The 14,179-nt window shown below is 41.1% G+C and overlaps 1 protein-coding gene across 1 annotated transcript in view; it reads left to right on the forward strand.

Moving 5' to 3' along the window:
- The first annotated feature begins 6,543 nt into the window (after positions 1 to 6,543).
- UBA6 (ubiquitin like modifier activating enzyme 6) overlaps positions 6,544 to 14,179 on the forward strand; it is a 34,922-nt gene continuing 27,286 nt past the window's right edge. The window contains exons 1-7 of the mRNA XM_050895989.1: positions 6,544 to 6,613; positions 6,945 to 7,072; positions 10,039 to 10,101; positions 11,622 to 11,716; positions 12,540 to 12,568; positions 13,355 to 13,449; positions 13,981 to 14,092. Coding sequence (XP_050751946.1) covers positions 10,061 to 10,101; positions 11,622 to 11,716; positions 12,540 to 12,568; positions 13,355 to 13,449; positions 13,981 to 14,092 — 372 coding nt within the window. The 5' untranslated portion in view covers positions 6,544 to 6,613; positions 6,945 to 7,072; positions 10,039 to 10,060. The remainder of the gene's footprint in view (positions 6,614 to 6,944; positions 7,073 to 10,038; positions 10,102 to 11,621; positions 11,717 to 12,539; positions 12,569 to 13,354; positions 13,450 to 13,980; positions 14,093 to 14,179) is intronic.

The raw sequence follows: 14,179 nt of genomic DNA on the forward strand, positions 1-14,179 counted from the left end.
TTCCAAAATCAAAAATGGATTTAACTACATAGACTATGTGTAACTCATATTTGTCTGTAATTCTGAAAGGTTATTTTTTTAGTATATATATTCCTATGTAGTTTTGGTTGAAGCAACCTTTGCCTGCAGCAAGCGCTATCTTTGCTGTCAGAGATCCTAACCCCTTGTGAATTTATACTAAACATGTGAGATAGCCTGCCTCATCTTTGAGCCTTGAAACATTCTCACTTATCAGAAATTACAAACTGATGTCATTAAACTAACATTTAAAAGCTACCAATTTACCTGCTTTATAAATACAAACATTTTCCAGGAAAAAAAAAGAAAATTTTCTTCAGCCATGGCCGAGGTCTGAAGCTGAACCTTCTTCCTCCAGTGAAGCAAATGCTGTCACAACTGTGTTTCTAGCAAAGTGAACCCTTGATTATTATTCTTGTTAGAGACTATCATCTGCACAGACTGCAGCCAAGACCCTGGATGCTCACCCTGCTCGGTGGCCTTGATAGCTAACAGTGGATCAGTCAGGACTGAGAGTAGGTCCTAGCTAAGGAAAAGGAGGATTTCTGTGCTTGCAGTAAGTTGGAAGGAAAAAGAGAAAAGCTTGATGTTCTTCCGAAGCTCATTTTTTAACAGGAAATTTTTTGTGGATTCTGTGAAGTTCAAGTTACTTGATAGTGCTATTGTGGAAGTGCTTTACCACAATACTGTGCTGCTACCTCTGTACCAGTTGCCTTCTAGATCTACCCTGCTTCAACTCACAATATGCTTAAGATACAGAAACACAAGCTCTACCCAAATTTGTTTGTAATAAGTGTGTCTCCACGAACAACCTCCCTGGAAGGAAACCCAGCATTTAAATTTGTGCTAAAGGAAAAAATATTCACCACAAATAAACTAGGAACTACATTTTTCTTTCAAGAAATAGCATGCTTTTCCAAGGGCATGCCAGCCAGTGGAAACCATCTCACTGCAAAGAAAGCAATTAGGGATACTGTCTTGCTTCACTGATGGATTCATCTCTGCCATGAATGAATACGATTCTGTCTTATGAGGCTGAAGAGTAATTTCATATTAAAGAACAGTCCCGATAAGAACTTCAAAGTAAATGCAATCCTTATACACCGATTAAGCACTTTTCCTACCTCTGTGCATGACATCTCATGGATTGCTGCTGGAAGGGGGTCCAGTGACGTGACTATTACTGTCTCCTAGAGCCCAGGCCTTCAATATGAGGATCCAAAAATGTCACTTTAGTACTGTCTCTGGCAGTCTTTGAACGGGCACCGGACTGCTTAGGCTGTGAATGCAGAACTCTGAGGAGTCTGTATGAGACATGAAAGAAGCTGCAAGCCCCACAGCTGATCCTACTACAGCTGAAAATTTCTCCAAAGCATCCTGCCTCCCCCTCTGCTCAGGACTGGGTCTCTCCTCAGCCTTCCTACTGTGCAAGCTCTCCAATAATCAGCATTGCTGGGAATGAGATACTTGGCATTTCTTGAAAACTCACACCCTGATTACAAGTCTACATATGGATGGAAAAGCCTATGTTTAAGCCTTGGTGGTGGTAGAGTGTTGTTTTATTATTAGGCTCCTTCCAGTCTTTCTATATATCTTTTGAATTTCAGTAAAAGACAAGATGCCTTATCTCAGAAAGAAACCTATTGAAGGTTTTAGATTAGTTTTGGTTTTGAAATAGTAGTATCTTTATTCTGATTTTCCATGTCCATTATAAAATGAAAAGGATCTTGGGACAGTTAGGAGGGTAGTTAGATGCAGCAAATCTGTTCCTTAATTTATTGATGAAGTTTGTAATTTATGCACTTTTGAGTTGCTGCTATTTTTCAACTAAGAATTTACTCTGGGCCAGGTTCAGTTACAAAATAGAAACTTCATAGAGTTTTGGATTAGGTCACCTGGAACACTGTTTTCTTCTAGTGTTCAGGTCTCCTTTTTTTTGAAGGCAACCTTTGGAAAAAAAATTACATCTAGTTTTTTGTGCCTTTTATTGCTTTGAAGGTGGAAATCATGAAAAGTGTCCTTCCTTATAATTGGCTGATGAATTGCAATTGAAAGTAAACAGTAGTTCACTTTCACAGATAGCTAAGGCTTTGTTTTGCACTTAAATCTATCTTTTTGCCTAGCGAATGGAGGGGCAACAGTAAGGAGGTGAGGCCCAGATTAGGTACAACCCCTATAAACTGGTTCCTACCTCACACTGCAAGTGACATGTATATATAATACCTTTAAAATGAGAAAGGCAGCCTTTATTTCAGATTTTCTCGTGAGAGGCCAAATAGCCAAGAGGTGTGTGGGAGAATGTCTACCTTACTCAGGGAGTCCTGAGCCAGCCAGATGCACTTTTCACAATTTTTTTAGCAAACTCTCTGGCCTGGGTTTGTCTTATACTCCATGTCAGTGTTTTATTTATGAAGACTGTTTTTCTGCCCTAGAATAAAACAAAGAGAATATTGTGTGATTAAAGAAAAGATTTTTAAAAACCTTTTATTAGTGTTCATGTTAAGATTTAGCAAGGATTTAAATGATATAAAGGTAATATATTTCATAACATTAAATGTATTTTCAAACAATCGCTCCTTTTTTGTCCTTTTTTTGCTTAATAATAACCAAGCTAAAAATTGTATATGATGCAAAATAGACTAATCTTCCTTATTTTGATATAAGACTATTCTAAACCTGCAGCGCTCTCTGTTCATTCCCCATCCTAGGAATTGTTTGTCTTTAACAGTGGTTGGAGCTTTACAGATGTTTCGGCAAAGACAAGGTGGGACATCTGCTTTTCTAAAATACTGAAAGGTGAATTTCAGTTAAGCTAGCACTATGAAAATTTGAGAATGGATCTGAAGCTTCATCCAAGAATCCACCACCTTGCTTCTGGCCTTGGAAAAACTTATCCTTGTAACGTGGCATTCCTGGAAATTGGCTGTAGGGAGGTCTATGCAGCTGACGTACCAATTCTCTTGAGATTTCCCAGGCAGATTTAAAGCATCAAGAAATGTGTTCCAAACTTCTGGTTATTCAAATCGGGTTGTTTGAGGCTTGCCCAATGCTAATTTTCAGCCTGGAGCACAAGTAGGAAAGAAATAAGAGGCTGATGGCACAAGGCCTAATCATGTGAGGAGGTCTGGCTGAATGACATCAATCCATCACCAGGATTCCTTATGTAAGTAAAGCTTGTAGAAACTCCAATTCCATATCTGCTGTTCCTGTTAACAAATCAGAAGAGCTGAGAGCCAAAAGTTATTATTTAACCCAATGAATATTTATCTGGCAACTCGCAGCCTGTGATGCACATGCGTGGAAAAGCTGGCTCTTGCTTTTGGAAATGCATTCATGCACATGTCAGTGTGGAATCAGCTTAGGTAATTGGTGCCCTTGTTTATCTGGATCAGGATTTTAACAACATTGTTAACATGGTTTCTAGGAAGGTGTCACTTTCTAGAGCAGCCTTAAGTGACAAGATCCTTTGGCCCACCCCATCGGGAAGCTGGAGTCCTTTTAAACGTGCCAGCAAAGCACTCCTACACTGCACATTGTGCCAAAAAGAGGAGACAAAGCCTTGCCAGTCAGCACCTTGCTCCTGCAAGAGCTGATGGCAAGCCATAGCCTATGGCAGGATGTTTGGAAACCCATGGAAGGATGTTGATGTGGATTTATGGTCATTTCTGCACTGGCCTGTGTGGTAAACTGAATTGTATTGGCCTTAGTACTTTCAAATAACACATTTTTAGGGAGAAAACTACATAGAGTTTTGTCTACTAATTTGCTTATTAACTAAATAAATCGGAAACAAATGCATCTCCCCCAAATCCCCACTTTGGAGTCCCCATTAAGAATGTGAAATCGTGCCTGGAAATCAGGAAATTAAGACTAAAAAAAAAAAAAAAAAGTGCAAGCGGCTGGGATTTTCCCAGCAGATGGAAAGGAGATTTACAGCTATATCAGCTTCAGCTCCTTTTGAAAATACTGGCTCTAAAGATGTATTCAATACCTGCGTGCAGAATGAATCTACAGTAGTGCACATAAACTGAAGTTACAGAGATTTTCGGCATGAATAGGCTCGAGTCCAGAGGTGGTGGTGTTCTCCTGACCACTGCCACGTACCGCTCATTGCTTCAGCAAGATAGTAAACTGACAGCCTTGCTTCGTACCTTTTGCCAATCTCAAAAGCTATACCTGACTTTAACGTGGTACAAATATGGAGTTGGGATTTCCTTTAGAATTAATTTATTTAACCAAATTTAGTGAGATTTTACGGTTATATCTATTTTTAAAAGAGAAGGCTTTTTAAAACAGAATAGGGAAAAAGAAAAGTCAAATGGCTCCAGGTGTTTCAAATTTTGCAGTCTTGGAAAATAAGAGAAAAACCTGTATATTTTTTGATTTGGTACCATCAACCTAGAGGTCTCCTGAGAACACCTACTAATTGGCGCATTTGGGAACCAGTTTCTTTGGCTTCTGGGGTAAACAGAATCTGTCCATTTTATCTGGCAATTTATCTTAGAATGCCCTTGTTCACAGTTTCACTGATGGTTAGTCTTGCTTAATTATCGCTAAACTGTTAGGTGTGAATTAACTGGATGTTGCTGTTTCTCTGTTTAGGCAAAAGGCTTGTCAGTATTCACTGTTACTATGCAAAATCTGTTTCATGGGAGATGACTGCATATCAAAGTGACTGGTATCTTAAAAAATGCAATGACCAGGACAGAAAGATGGTAGGTAGCAGATATCTTTTTTATTTTTCACAACACATTTGATTGGTAAGTTCTTAAAAATAAGAATTGTTAGTTTAACCTTAAACAAACAAACAAACAGGTTCATTTTTAAGGAAAGAAACCACAAAATTAAAGGTAAAAATCACTGACAGAACTAAAAATTAGCAAAGTAGCAAAACTGAAGCTGACATTTTTTGCTGTCGTTAAATTCTCCTTCACTTTTTTCCACCCTTTATAGCTGAGACTCCTGTTAATTCTGTTCATCAGGTACGTGCACTGCTCTTTGAAATTACTTTATTGAAATAATGGAAGTAATTTTATTCTTGTATTTTCTGATTTTTATGTATTATGTGAAAAAGCTACAAAGCAAATACCAGCCTTAAATATCAATTCCTTTACTGGTAAGGATTGCATTTGTCATCCTGAAGAACTGAACTGCTTCCTCCCTTTATCCCATCTTGCAGTCCAGCATTTCAGACTTCTAGTGGCCTCTAGTGGTTCTTTGAAATTTGCCCACATCTTCTCTATTTCTGTGTGTCACAAAAAAGCTGTGTAGCAAAGTACTTTCACCCTGATCCTGCCAAAGCATAGCCCATGTTTGAACCAGCAGTGTTGTCCAGCTGCTCTTAGTCTGTTACTAATTCAGTGCAAAAATTGCGTGCGTTGTTGGACTGAGGTGTAGATCTTGAAGAAGACATGGAGGGTTGCTAGAACTCTGTTTGTTAGAGAGAGATAAATGCTAAAATAATGCATTGGATGCTCACAAAGAGGACAAAACTTCGGTCTTCTTGCCCCTAGAAGTTCCCAAAAACCCAAGACAGAAAAGGCTTGCTTTTTTTGTTTCTTGTGTACTGCAGGATGCAGATGGTTGCTGGTGGTTTTTTTTTTTTTTTCAAAGTTACAAATACTTTAAAATATAAGGTGACTATTCTGTATACACTGTATGCAATGACATTTTACAGTCATTGCTTGTGCAGTAGCATGAATCCCTCCCATTCTAGCTAAGACGTGCTAATGGTATCAAGGAAGATTTAAATTTGTTGTACCTACCCCAATGATTAGGGATAATGCAAGGGAAAGCAGGGTTTAAGTTGAAGGGAGATTAAACTGCCTGATGGGAAGGCGGGCAGCACTAGGATCTTAATCAGAGTTTGGGAGCTGGGAGAGAAAATACTTACAGGAGGTGATGCCGAGTTGGTGGTGGAGGCGGAGGGATGGTTGCTGCAGCTTGCTTTCTCCTGGTTAAATGCCACCAAAAAAAAAAGGGAAAACGTTTCCACAAGCCTATATACCATGTTGGCATGGGGCGTATGTTGGTTTTGACCACTTCTTCCTAAATCTCTGCTCCTCTATGGCCTTGGATGCTCTCTAGCATTTCACAACTTCGCTCCCTATCCCCTTTTAATGAAATTTTGCCAATTTTTTAGGTAGATGACATCTTGCTGGCGCTGTCCTGGAAGATGTGGAGACATTCACCTCAGGAGCAGGGCTCAGAAGCGCTCTTGATCGTCTAAACTGGTAACGCTTGAACCTAACGGGGATTTTTTTTTTTTTTTTTTAACAACACGGCGTGTTACTTTTTGGGCAGAAAGTGGTGGGTTTTTTTTAATGGTTTATGCGTCTCCCGTTGGGCACTAGCGAAAAGGACAGTGCCCGCCGCCATGTCTCGCCGGGCTAAGGCCGCCCGCCGCGGCCCGCCTCCTCCCGCTTTACGGGAGGAGGCGGGCCGCGGCGGGCGGCCTTAGCCCGGCCCCTCATGTCGGCGCAGGCGGGGAAGCGCCGCGGCACCGGCGCTGGCGTTTCCCACCCCCTTCCTGCCTCTTCCCCCGTCGCCGCTGGCAGCGCTCAGGCCTTGATCGCAACGCCAGGCCGCCGCGGTGGTGAGGGCGGGCGGCGGCGGCGGGGCCGGGGGGGAGGCCCTGAGGCGGGCGGCGGGAAGGCGGCGAGTCCGGGGTAGGCCAGCCTGCCGGGTGGCGGTTCCCAGCGCCTCAGGAGCGCCCCGAGAGCCGGGGCGTCGAGGTGGGGGGCTGCAGCCGGTCTGGCTCTGCTGGGACCCGGGTCGGGTTGGTTTCGACGCCGGTCGGCTCTGTCTCGGTTGCCCGCTGTAGGTCCGAGGTGTCGTTTTTCCCCCCTTAGCCCGGCTGGGCAGTTAACAGTGGGTCTCAGCGTCCTTTCTCTCTCTCTCTCTCTCTCTCTCCGCCGATGGAACAGGGAGCCTGCGTCGACTGGGATCTGCCTGTGGAAACCCTGGGTAGGTGGGATGAATCCAGGCCTCCCTGGCATCCCAGCCTGCTGAACAGCAAGTAATTAATACTGCTTCAGCCTGCGCTGACTTGGAGGTAAGAAGCACTGTGAAACCGGCCCACCGCTACAGCTCCTGTGCCTTCGCTGCTCTTCAGAGCATCTTAGTCCTTCTTGGTAACACATAGCTTCTCAGTTTGTCCCTGGGTTATGTCCCACAAGCAGCTGAGGCTTTAAAAAATGAAGGACATCATTACTTAAGCAGTTAAATAGAAGCCTGGCATTAAAACTGATAACGTTGGCTTTTAAAAGGAAACAGGCAAGTGTATAAATGGCAAGCATCTGGTAAGTACTAGGACATAATGTTAGAATGGCTTTTTTCCCCCCATATTACATGCCTTTGTTTGAGACAGATTCAATACCAGTTGAACTAAAATGAGAAATACAACTAGGATGCAGGAATACATTAACAAAACTTTGTCCTAGAGCCACTTGACAATAGTACCACTAAGTCCTCTTTTGGAAGGAGATGTTTTGCTGTACCTGACAGGTATGCTGGCAGCAGCTCAGTGCTGTAATGGAGAATGCAAGAGGAGAACTGGGAATTAATAAATATATTGGAAGAGCCACTGTCAAACGGGTCTGTGAGATACAGGTGAAGAAGTTTTGCTTGTGGGTTGATTGCACATCCTCGTTGTTTACAAAAGGCTATTTGGGAGGGCACACTGATTGAGATGGCTGTCAGCAACCACAGCAGAGGAAGCTGGGTGTTTTTATCCAGGGGTGGATCACCTTCCCCACCTTAGTACCACAATCTGTTTATGTTGGGCAGTCCCAGAATGCCTGTGCTGTTTGTGGAAGGTGATTGTGCAGCTTGGGGATGGTTGCTCTGGGCTGTTATGAGATGGCGCTGTCTTGCTTTGAGGGGAACTTACAGTCATGTGTCCCAGGCAGAGGCTGAAATGAAGGATTTTACCTGAGCAGGGACTGAAGCCCGTGACTCTCAGATGAGGTGTGTTGCTCTCTGGCTTGAGATCTGGGTCCTAGGATGATCTAGTAACATTGGCATTGCTTGTCTTCAGCCCTTGTTGTGTAAGGGCGTGGGAGCTGCACTGAAGAGACCGTGGTGTAGATTGCGATGGAGGTGCCTCATGTTGACTGTCTTGTGTGCTAGCTTACGTGTAGGAGTTAGTATCCACTCTGTGGAACAGCTTAACTGGTGAGATTTGTGATCTGCTGTCCTGGTTTTGGCTGGGATAGAGTTAATTCTCTTCTTAGTAGCTGGTACAGTGCTGTGTTTTGGATTTAGTGTGAGAATACTGTTGATACACACTGATGTTTTAGTTGTTGCTAAGTAGTGCTTATCCTAAGTCAAGGATTTTTCAGTTTCCCATGCTCTGCCAGCAAGCAGGTGTGCAAGAAGCTGGGAGAAAGCATGGCCAGGGCAGCTGACCTGAACTAGCCAAAGGGGTATTCCATACCATGGAACGTCATGCCCAGTATCAAAACAGAGGGGAGTTGGCCAGGAGGGGCAGATCGTGGCTTGGGCATTGGTCAGCAGGTGGTGAGCAGTTGCATTGTGCATAACTGGTGTTTTGGTTTTTTTTTTTTTCTTTTCCCCCCTCTTCTTTTTTTTTTTTTTGTTATATTCCTTTTCATTACTATTATTATTGTATTTCATTATTATTATTGTTAGTATTATATTTTACTTTAGTTATTAAACTGTTCTTATCTTAACCTACAAGTTTTACCTTCTTTCCTGATTCTCCTCCCCATCCTACTGGGAGCGGGGGGGAAGTTGAGGGAGCGTCTGCATGGTGCTTAGCTGCTGGCTGGGGTTAAACCACGACACCTGCTTTCAATGTAACTCTGTCCCTTGCTGCACTACTTCAGTGCTTTCTAATTCAGCCTAAAAAATCAAAAGGGCAGATTTCAGGTCAGAATGTTGTAGTCTCCAAGTTGTGACAGGCTGCAGGTGCTGCACTTCAGAAATGTTAAAATGTTTGCCAAAACAACCTGAACAGTAAATAGGAGTTAATCTTTGAGCAGGATTTCCTTGAAAGCTGTTTTAGGGTATATCTGTGCTCTCAGAGAAAAAGCTCCTTAGTATGTCTGGGCCTTTACTTTTCAATCTCTTAGGAGAAAGGGTTGTCAGCCATGTCTAGTTTTCAAGACAGTTTGTAGGGAGTTGAAGTAAGATGTGTAACTTCCTAGTAGTGATGGGAACTGATGTTCTGGGTCAAACATAGGGTCTGTTTTGCTTGTCCTGTATTTGGTGGCAGTCACCTGCCAGGTCCAGCAAGCACCAAATCCCAGCCTGCATAACTAGGAAACAAGCTGCCCAGTGGCAATTTGTTCCTAATCCTAGTGCTTAGTTATCACTAAGGTAACTTAACAATGAAAAAGTCTTTGCAAATGATTGAAGGCCTTAATAACACAAATTATGTTTTTTCTTAAAATCCTATCGAACTGTTTAACTTGATGTCTTAGTTAAATGTTACATTAATTCAGATCTTTGGGTATTGATTTCTTCAATACCCAAAGCTTTTCTTTAGCTAAAACTAACTTGTTTCCTAAGGATTTTCAATTAACTTAGAAATATGCAGTGTAAATAACTATTCCTAGTCATTCAGGGATCTCCTATCTTCTCTTCAAAAAAAAAAAAAAAAAAAAAGCACCAATCAGGTAGATGCAAGTTAAACAGCTTGGAGTGGTTAATAAAAAATGAAATTGTACTTTTAGTAAATCTAACTATGGCAAATACAAGAAGTAATTCTGGCGTCTCCTCAGTGGGGAAATTAATATGTCTGTATTTTGAAATAATTTATCGAAGGTTTGGGCGTTCTTGTCTTCTGGCTCCTGTGCGTTTTAATTACCTAGATGCTGTGGTGTTCTATAGACTTCTTAATGTTCAAAGTGATTCCTACGTAACATCACTTTTTGTGTTTTTCAGTTCTTCTATTGAAGAACTGTGTGGGGCGGGGGGGGGGGGGGGGGGGGGGGGGGGCGAACTGTGAAATTGCATCCAGTGTAACCAGATTATTTCTTTTTGTAACCCTTCTAGTGTAAACAAATCACATTGCATCATGGCGGCAGACTCTATGGAAATTGATGATGCTTTGTATAGGTAAGAATATCTGATTTTTAAGCGTTGCTCTTGACTGCATGTAAACCTAAGTGTTGCTGAGTAGTAATGTGAAAGACAAGGCTTGAAAACATTATCTACTGCTGATTAGGTAAAGGTGTGTGTATTTGTGCTGCTGTGTCCCTCCTTTTGTAAGGCAAAAAACCCCAAAGTGTTCAGCAAGTGAAATAGAACCCACTTCTTGCAAAGTTAGCGGTGAGAAGTGGTTGAATTGAAGATATAATCCATTTTTCTGTAAACCTGTTCCTTTATTGGTCTCATAACAGGTGTTTTCTGACCATTATTAGTATTTGACCAGTAAAAAGCATAGGTAAATACTATGGAGTTGTGCAAAGTTCCAGTGGTATCAATAATGTGTGCTTTTTGGAAAACAGGAATAATACTTCTCCTATTTGTAATATAGCTATTCTTTCCCCTTTAACTTGTTTCCCCTTTGACAAAGTAGATATTCCTCTCTTTCTTGTTCCTTGTCTTCTTTCACTGCCTTCTTTTTGCCTTCCTTTTTGACGCTATGTAGTTTATCTCCTTCATAATTTCATTTATTCCTCAGTCTTTGCCATACTTCTCTGTCCTCATGAACATCATCGGTATCTCTGTTATCCTCCAGACTTCAGGTTGTTGGGTTTTGGTTTTTTTGGTAGATTTTTTTTTAAAAAATATTTTTTTATTATTATTTTGGTTTTAATTTGTTAGCTGGGAGTGGCTTGAGATCAGTTGGCGTGGCCATACAGAAAGCCTGTACTGGAACAAATGGTATCCCTGGAAGAACGTGGTGGGATGAAAAGCTTCTTTATATATAAACAAAAATAAAATAAAAATAAAAAAATAAATCGCCTGTATGCTGAACAAATGAGGCTTCTTTTTAATTCAGCACAATGCTTCCTGTGTTGTATGTGTCATTTTACTTTTTGGCACTAGTCTTATGGAAGTGATACTTTTTCTTGGTGGAAAAGGTGGTGTTTAGAATGGTTTAAGTTTAATTGTATAGGTGGAAACTAAGAGTCTTTCAGAGCTCAGAATCTGACTACAAAAGCTGCTGTGTCCTCTGGTTTGAAGATTTCTGATAACAAAGAAATTCTTTGGCTTGCTTTTGTCTTCAATAGTTAATTCCAAACACCTACTATCCTGAATAGGTTTTACACTGACTTAAAATAAAAAGTTATTTGTCTTCTCTAAAACCTGGCACTGAAACGGTCTGTACTAAATGCATTTCACTATTTGGATTGTGAGTGCAAATATTACATTTGATATACATTTATTTCCTAAAGCACTATACAGTTCAGATACATGCATGTTATGTCCTCAGTTGCTTCTTGAACGGAGGGCTGGTAAATAGAACTGTGCACGTGTGACTAGTGACACACACTCACCTGCAGAACTCAGTATTGCAGATTAGAAACTGGTTGGGGTGATAGAATAACTGAAAATATTTGAACTTTTTTGGAAATATGCTCTTGACTGTATTTGTATCTTGTTTTGATCTGAATTTATCTTTGCTGTAGTCGCCAGAGGTATGTTCTTGGAGACACGGCAATGCAGAAGATGGCTCAGTCCCATGTATTCCTGAGTGGTGTAGGAGGTCTCGGTGTGGAGATTGGTAAGTTACGTAACATTTATTTAAGCAGACACAAGTGTATGTAAACATACTGTATGAATACTTGTAAAGCTTATTTTAGATGTAATAAGCATGTCTGAAATATCTGAGTGAATTTATATGTGCACGGTGCGTATGAGTAACACAGCAGATGCAGGAAAGATCCTGGACTTTCTTCTAGTAAGCTTTTTACTAGAACATTTCAAATTTTACTTTAAAGTGTGCTTCCATGGGCCAGATTGCTTTACCCAAAATCTTGTCTTGGGTGAAGGCTGAGGATGGATAATCCAAGTTATTCCTTTAGGCATCAGTATCAATGAATGTAATACAAGAACAGCTATAGCCCAAATTATCCCCATGTAGGAAATAGCGGGGGTGGGAGGTAGGAGAACAGGTGCAATTCGGTGAAAAATGCATAACTGCCCTGGTGCAAGAGACTCCCCTTACTTTTTATAAGCAAGACTTGTCTTGGCTGATTCTTACCTGGGGTATTACCCTTTCAGTTGGCTTTAATGGTACTCTGCACCAGATGCCAGAACAGAGTCATGGGGGTTTGCAGTTTATTGTCATTAATGTCTCTGTAATCACGCTTGTGGGATGAACAGCTGACAAATGACCAATGTAGAGAGTCTTTTTAATCTTGCTCATGTTATTCTGCTTTCAGTGGTGCTGTAGAATGCTTGAGCCAAATGTAAAAGAGAACAAACCCTTAAGCTGTGAAGTTCTTACCAATGACATACTGTTATCGTCCACCCACATAACTATTCAATTACAGATTTGCAAGAAATCTGCAATAGTCCCTCTCTCTTTCTGTTTTTTTTTCCAGCCAAAAACATAATTCTGGCTGGGGTAAAGGTATGTAAAACAGTTCTGTTGGGTATTCTTGGGTGAGCAGGAGAAAAAGGGACAACACTACTAGCTAGCTAATCTTAAGTTTCTGAAACTGTCTTTCAGTAGAAGGATTGCAAAATATTTGAGGACCTGGGGGTGAAAACTTTTAATAATCTGGATGTTCTAGTGGTACGGTCAGTCTCACGTTAATGTCCACTGCACTCTGAAATACCTCATGTAATATTTTAGGGAGCTGCTGGTCAGACATTGAATCCTTTTGTACAAAGTGGCCTCTCCTAAATGGAGTGGTATAAACTCAAAAGCCAAACTATTCAAAATATGTTATCTTATTCTATCATCCATCAGAATCCTTTTATGTAGGCATTAGAATGGTTGGGTGTTTTAATCCAACAACTGCTTTTGTGGTGCTGGGATTAATTTTATTAGAGAGAAGCCTTTTAAAACTCTTTCTTCCAATGAAAAAACCCCTTGTTTATAATTTTGGGAGTCCATTAATTTACAGATCACAGTTGCCTCTTAATCGCAGTGTGACGAAAATCATCCTTTGTATTTGAATGGTTTTATCACTGCAAGCTGGGAGGAAAATGCTTAATGAAATGCATATTACAGATGCGTTTCTGTCTCAAACAGTAAGAGTTTTCTTGGAAAAGAGGTTGGAGGAGCTTGTTCTTATACATAGTACAACTAAATCTTCTGCAGTGCTAGTCCTCCAGCATTTTATGTGGTGCTTTTGGGTGCTATGACCATGTACACTTCTTCCAGTAAATGCTTTTTGCCTGACTTTCTTAGGCTCTTACAGTTCATGACACCAAGCAGTGCACGAAATGGGATTTGGGGATCAACTTCTTCATCCATGAAGATGATATTACCAGTCAAAGGAACAGGTTGGTGAAGTCTTTGGAGTGAGGGAGGACTGAACTTGACTAGGAGTAACAGTTTCATCAGCGGCAAAAATAACAGTTCATTGTCCAAGAGCTGCTAATACATATCAAATACTTGTTAAACCCTTTCTCTGGAGTTACTGGCTTTGAATACAGTGCCCAGGTAGGTATTAGGGGAAGTCTAGGTTGGGACTGGAGTTCTGTCTGAGTCAAACGTCTCACTTCTTGTGGTTGGGAGCTTGTGACGTAAATGTAATGGTGGCGGCCAGGGTGCATTTCTTCTTGGGCTTTCTCAGCCAGTCGTGCGAGACTAGAAAACAGTCATGACACCAGACCATCAGTGAGTCCTGTTGTATATTGGACAGAGCTGTTTTCCTCAGACCTGCTAGGAATTTGAGTGTGAATAAATGAGTTGGTGATTGTTGCCAGGAGTCTTCCTGAGGGACTCTTGTAGGGCATGTGTGGTATGAAATTCTGTATGGAAAATACAATTTTGTAGATGCATAAAAAACTTGAAAGTTGCTGTTCTTTCAGGGCTGAGGCCACACTTCATCGTATTGCAGAACTCAATCCATATGTCCATGTAGCAGCATCAACTGTGCCACTAGATGAAACCACAGATCTGTCTTTTCTAAAGCAGTACCAGGTATGTCACTCTTAAAGCAGTTGTATGTGGTATTTTGCTCAGAGCAAACAACTTGGATTTTTTTATAGAAGTAAATAAAATGAAAAC

This window comes from Gymnogyps californianus, chromosome 4 (assembly GCF_018139145.2).
Source record: "Gymnogyps californianus isolate 813 chromosome 4, ASM1813914v2, whole genome shotgun sequence".
Lineage (NCBI taxonomy): Eukaryota > Metazoa > Chordata > Aves > Accipitriformes > Cathartidae > Gymnogyps > Gymnogyps californianus.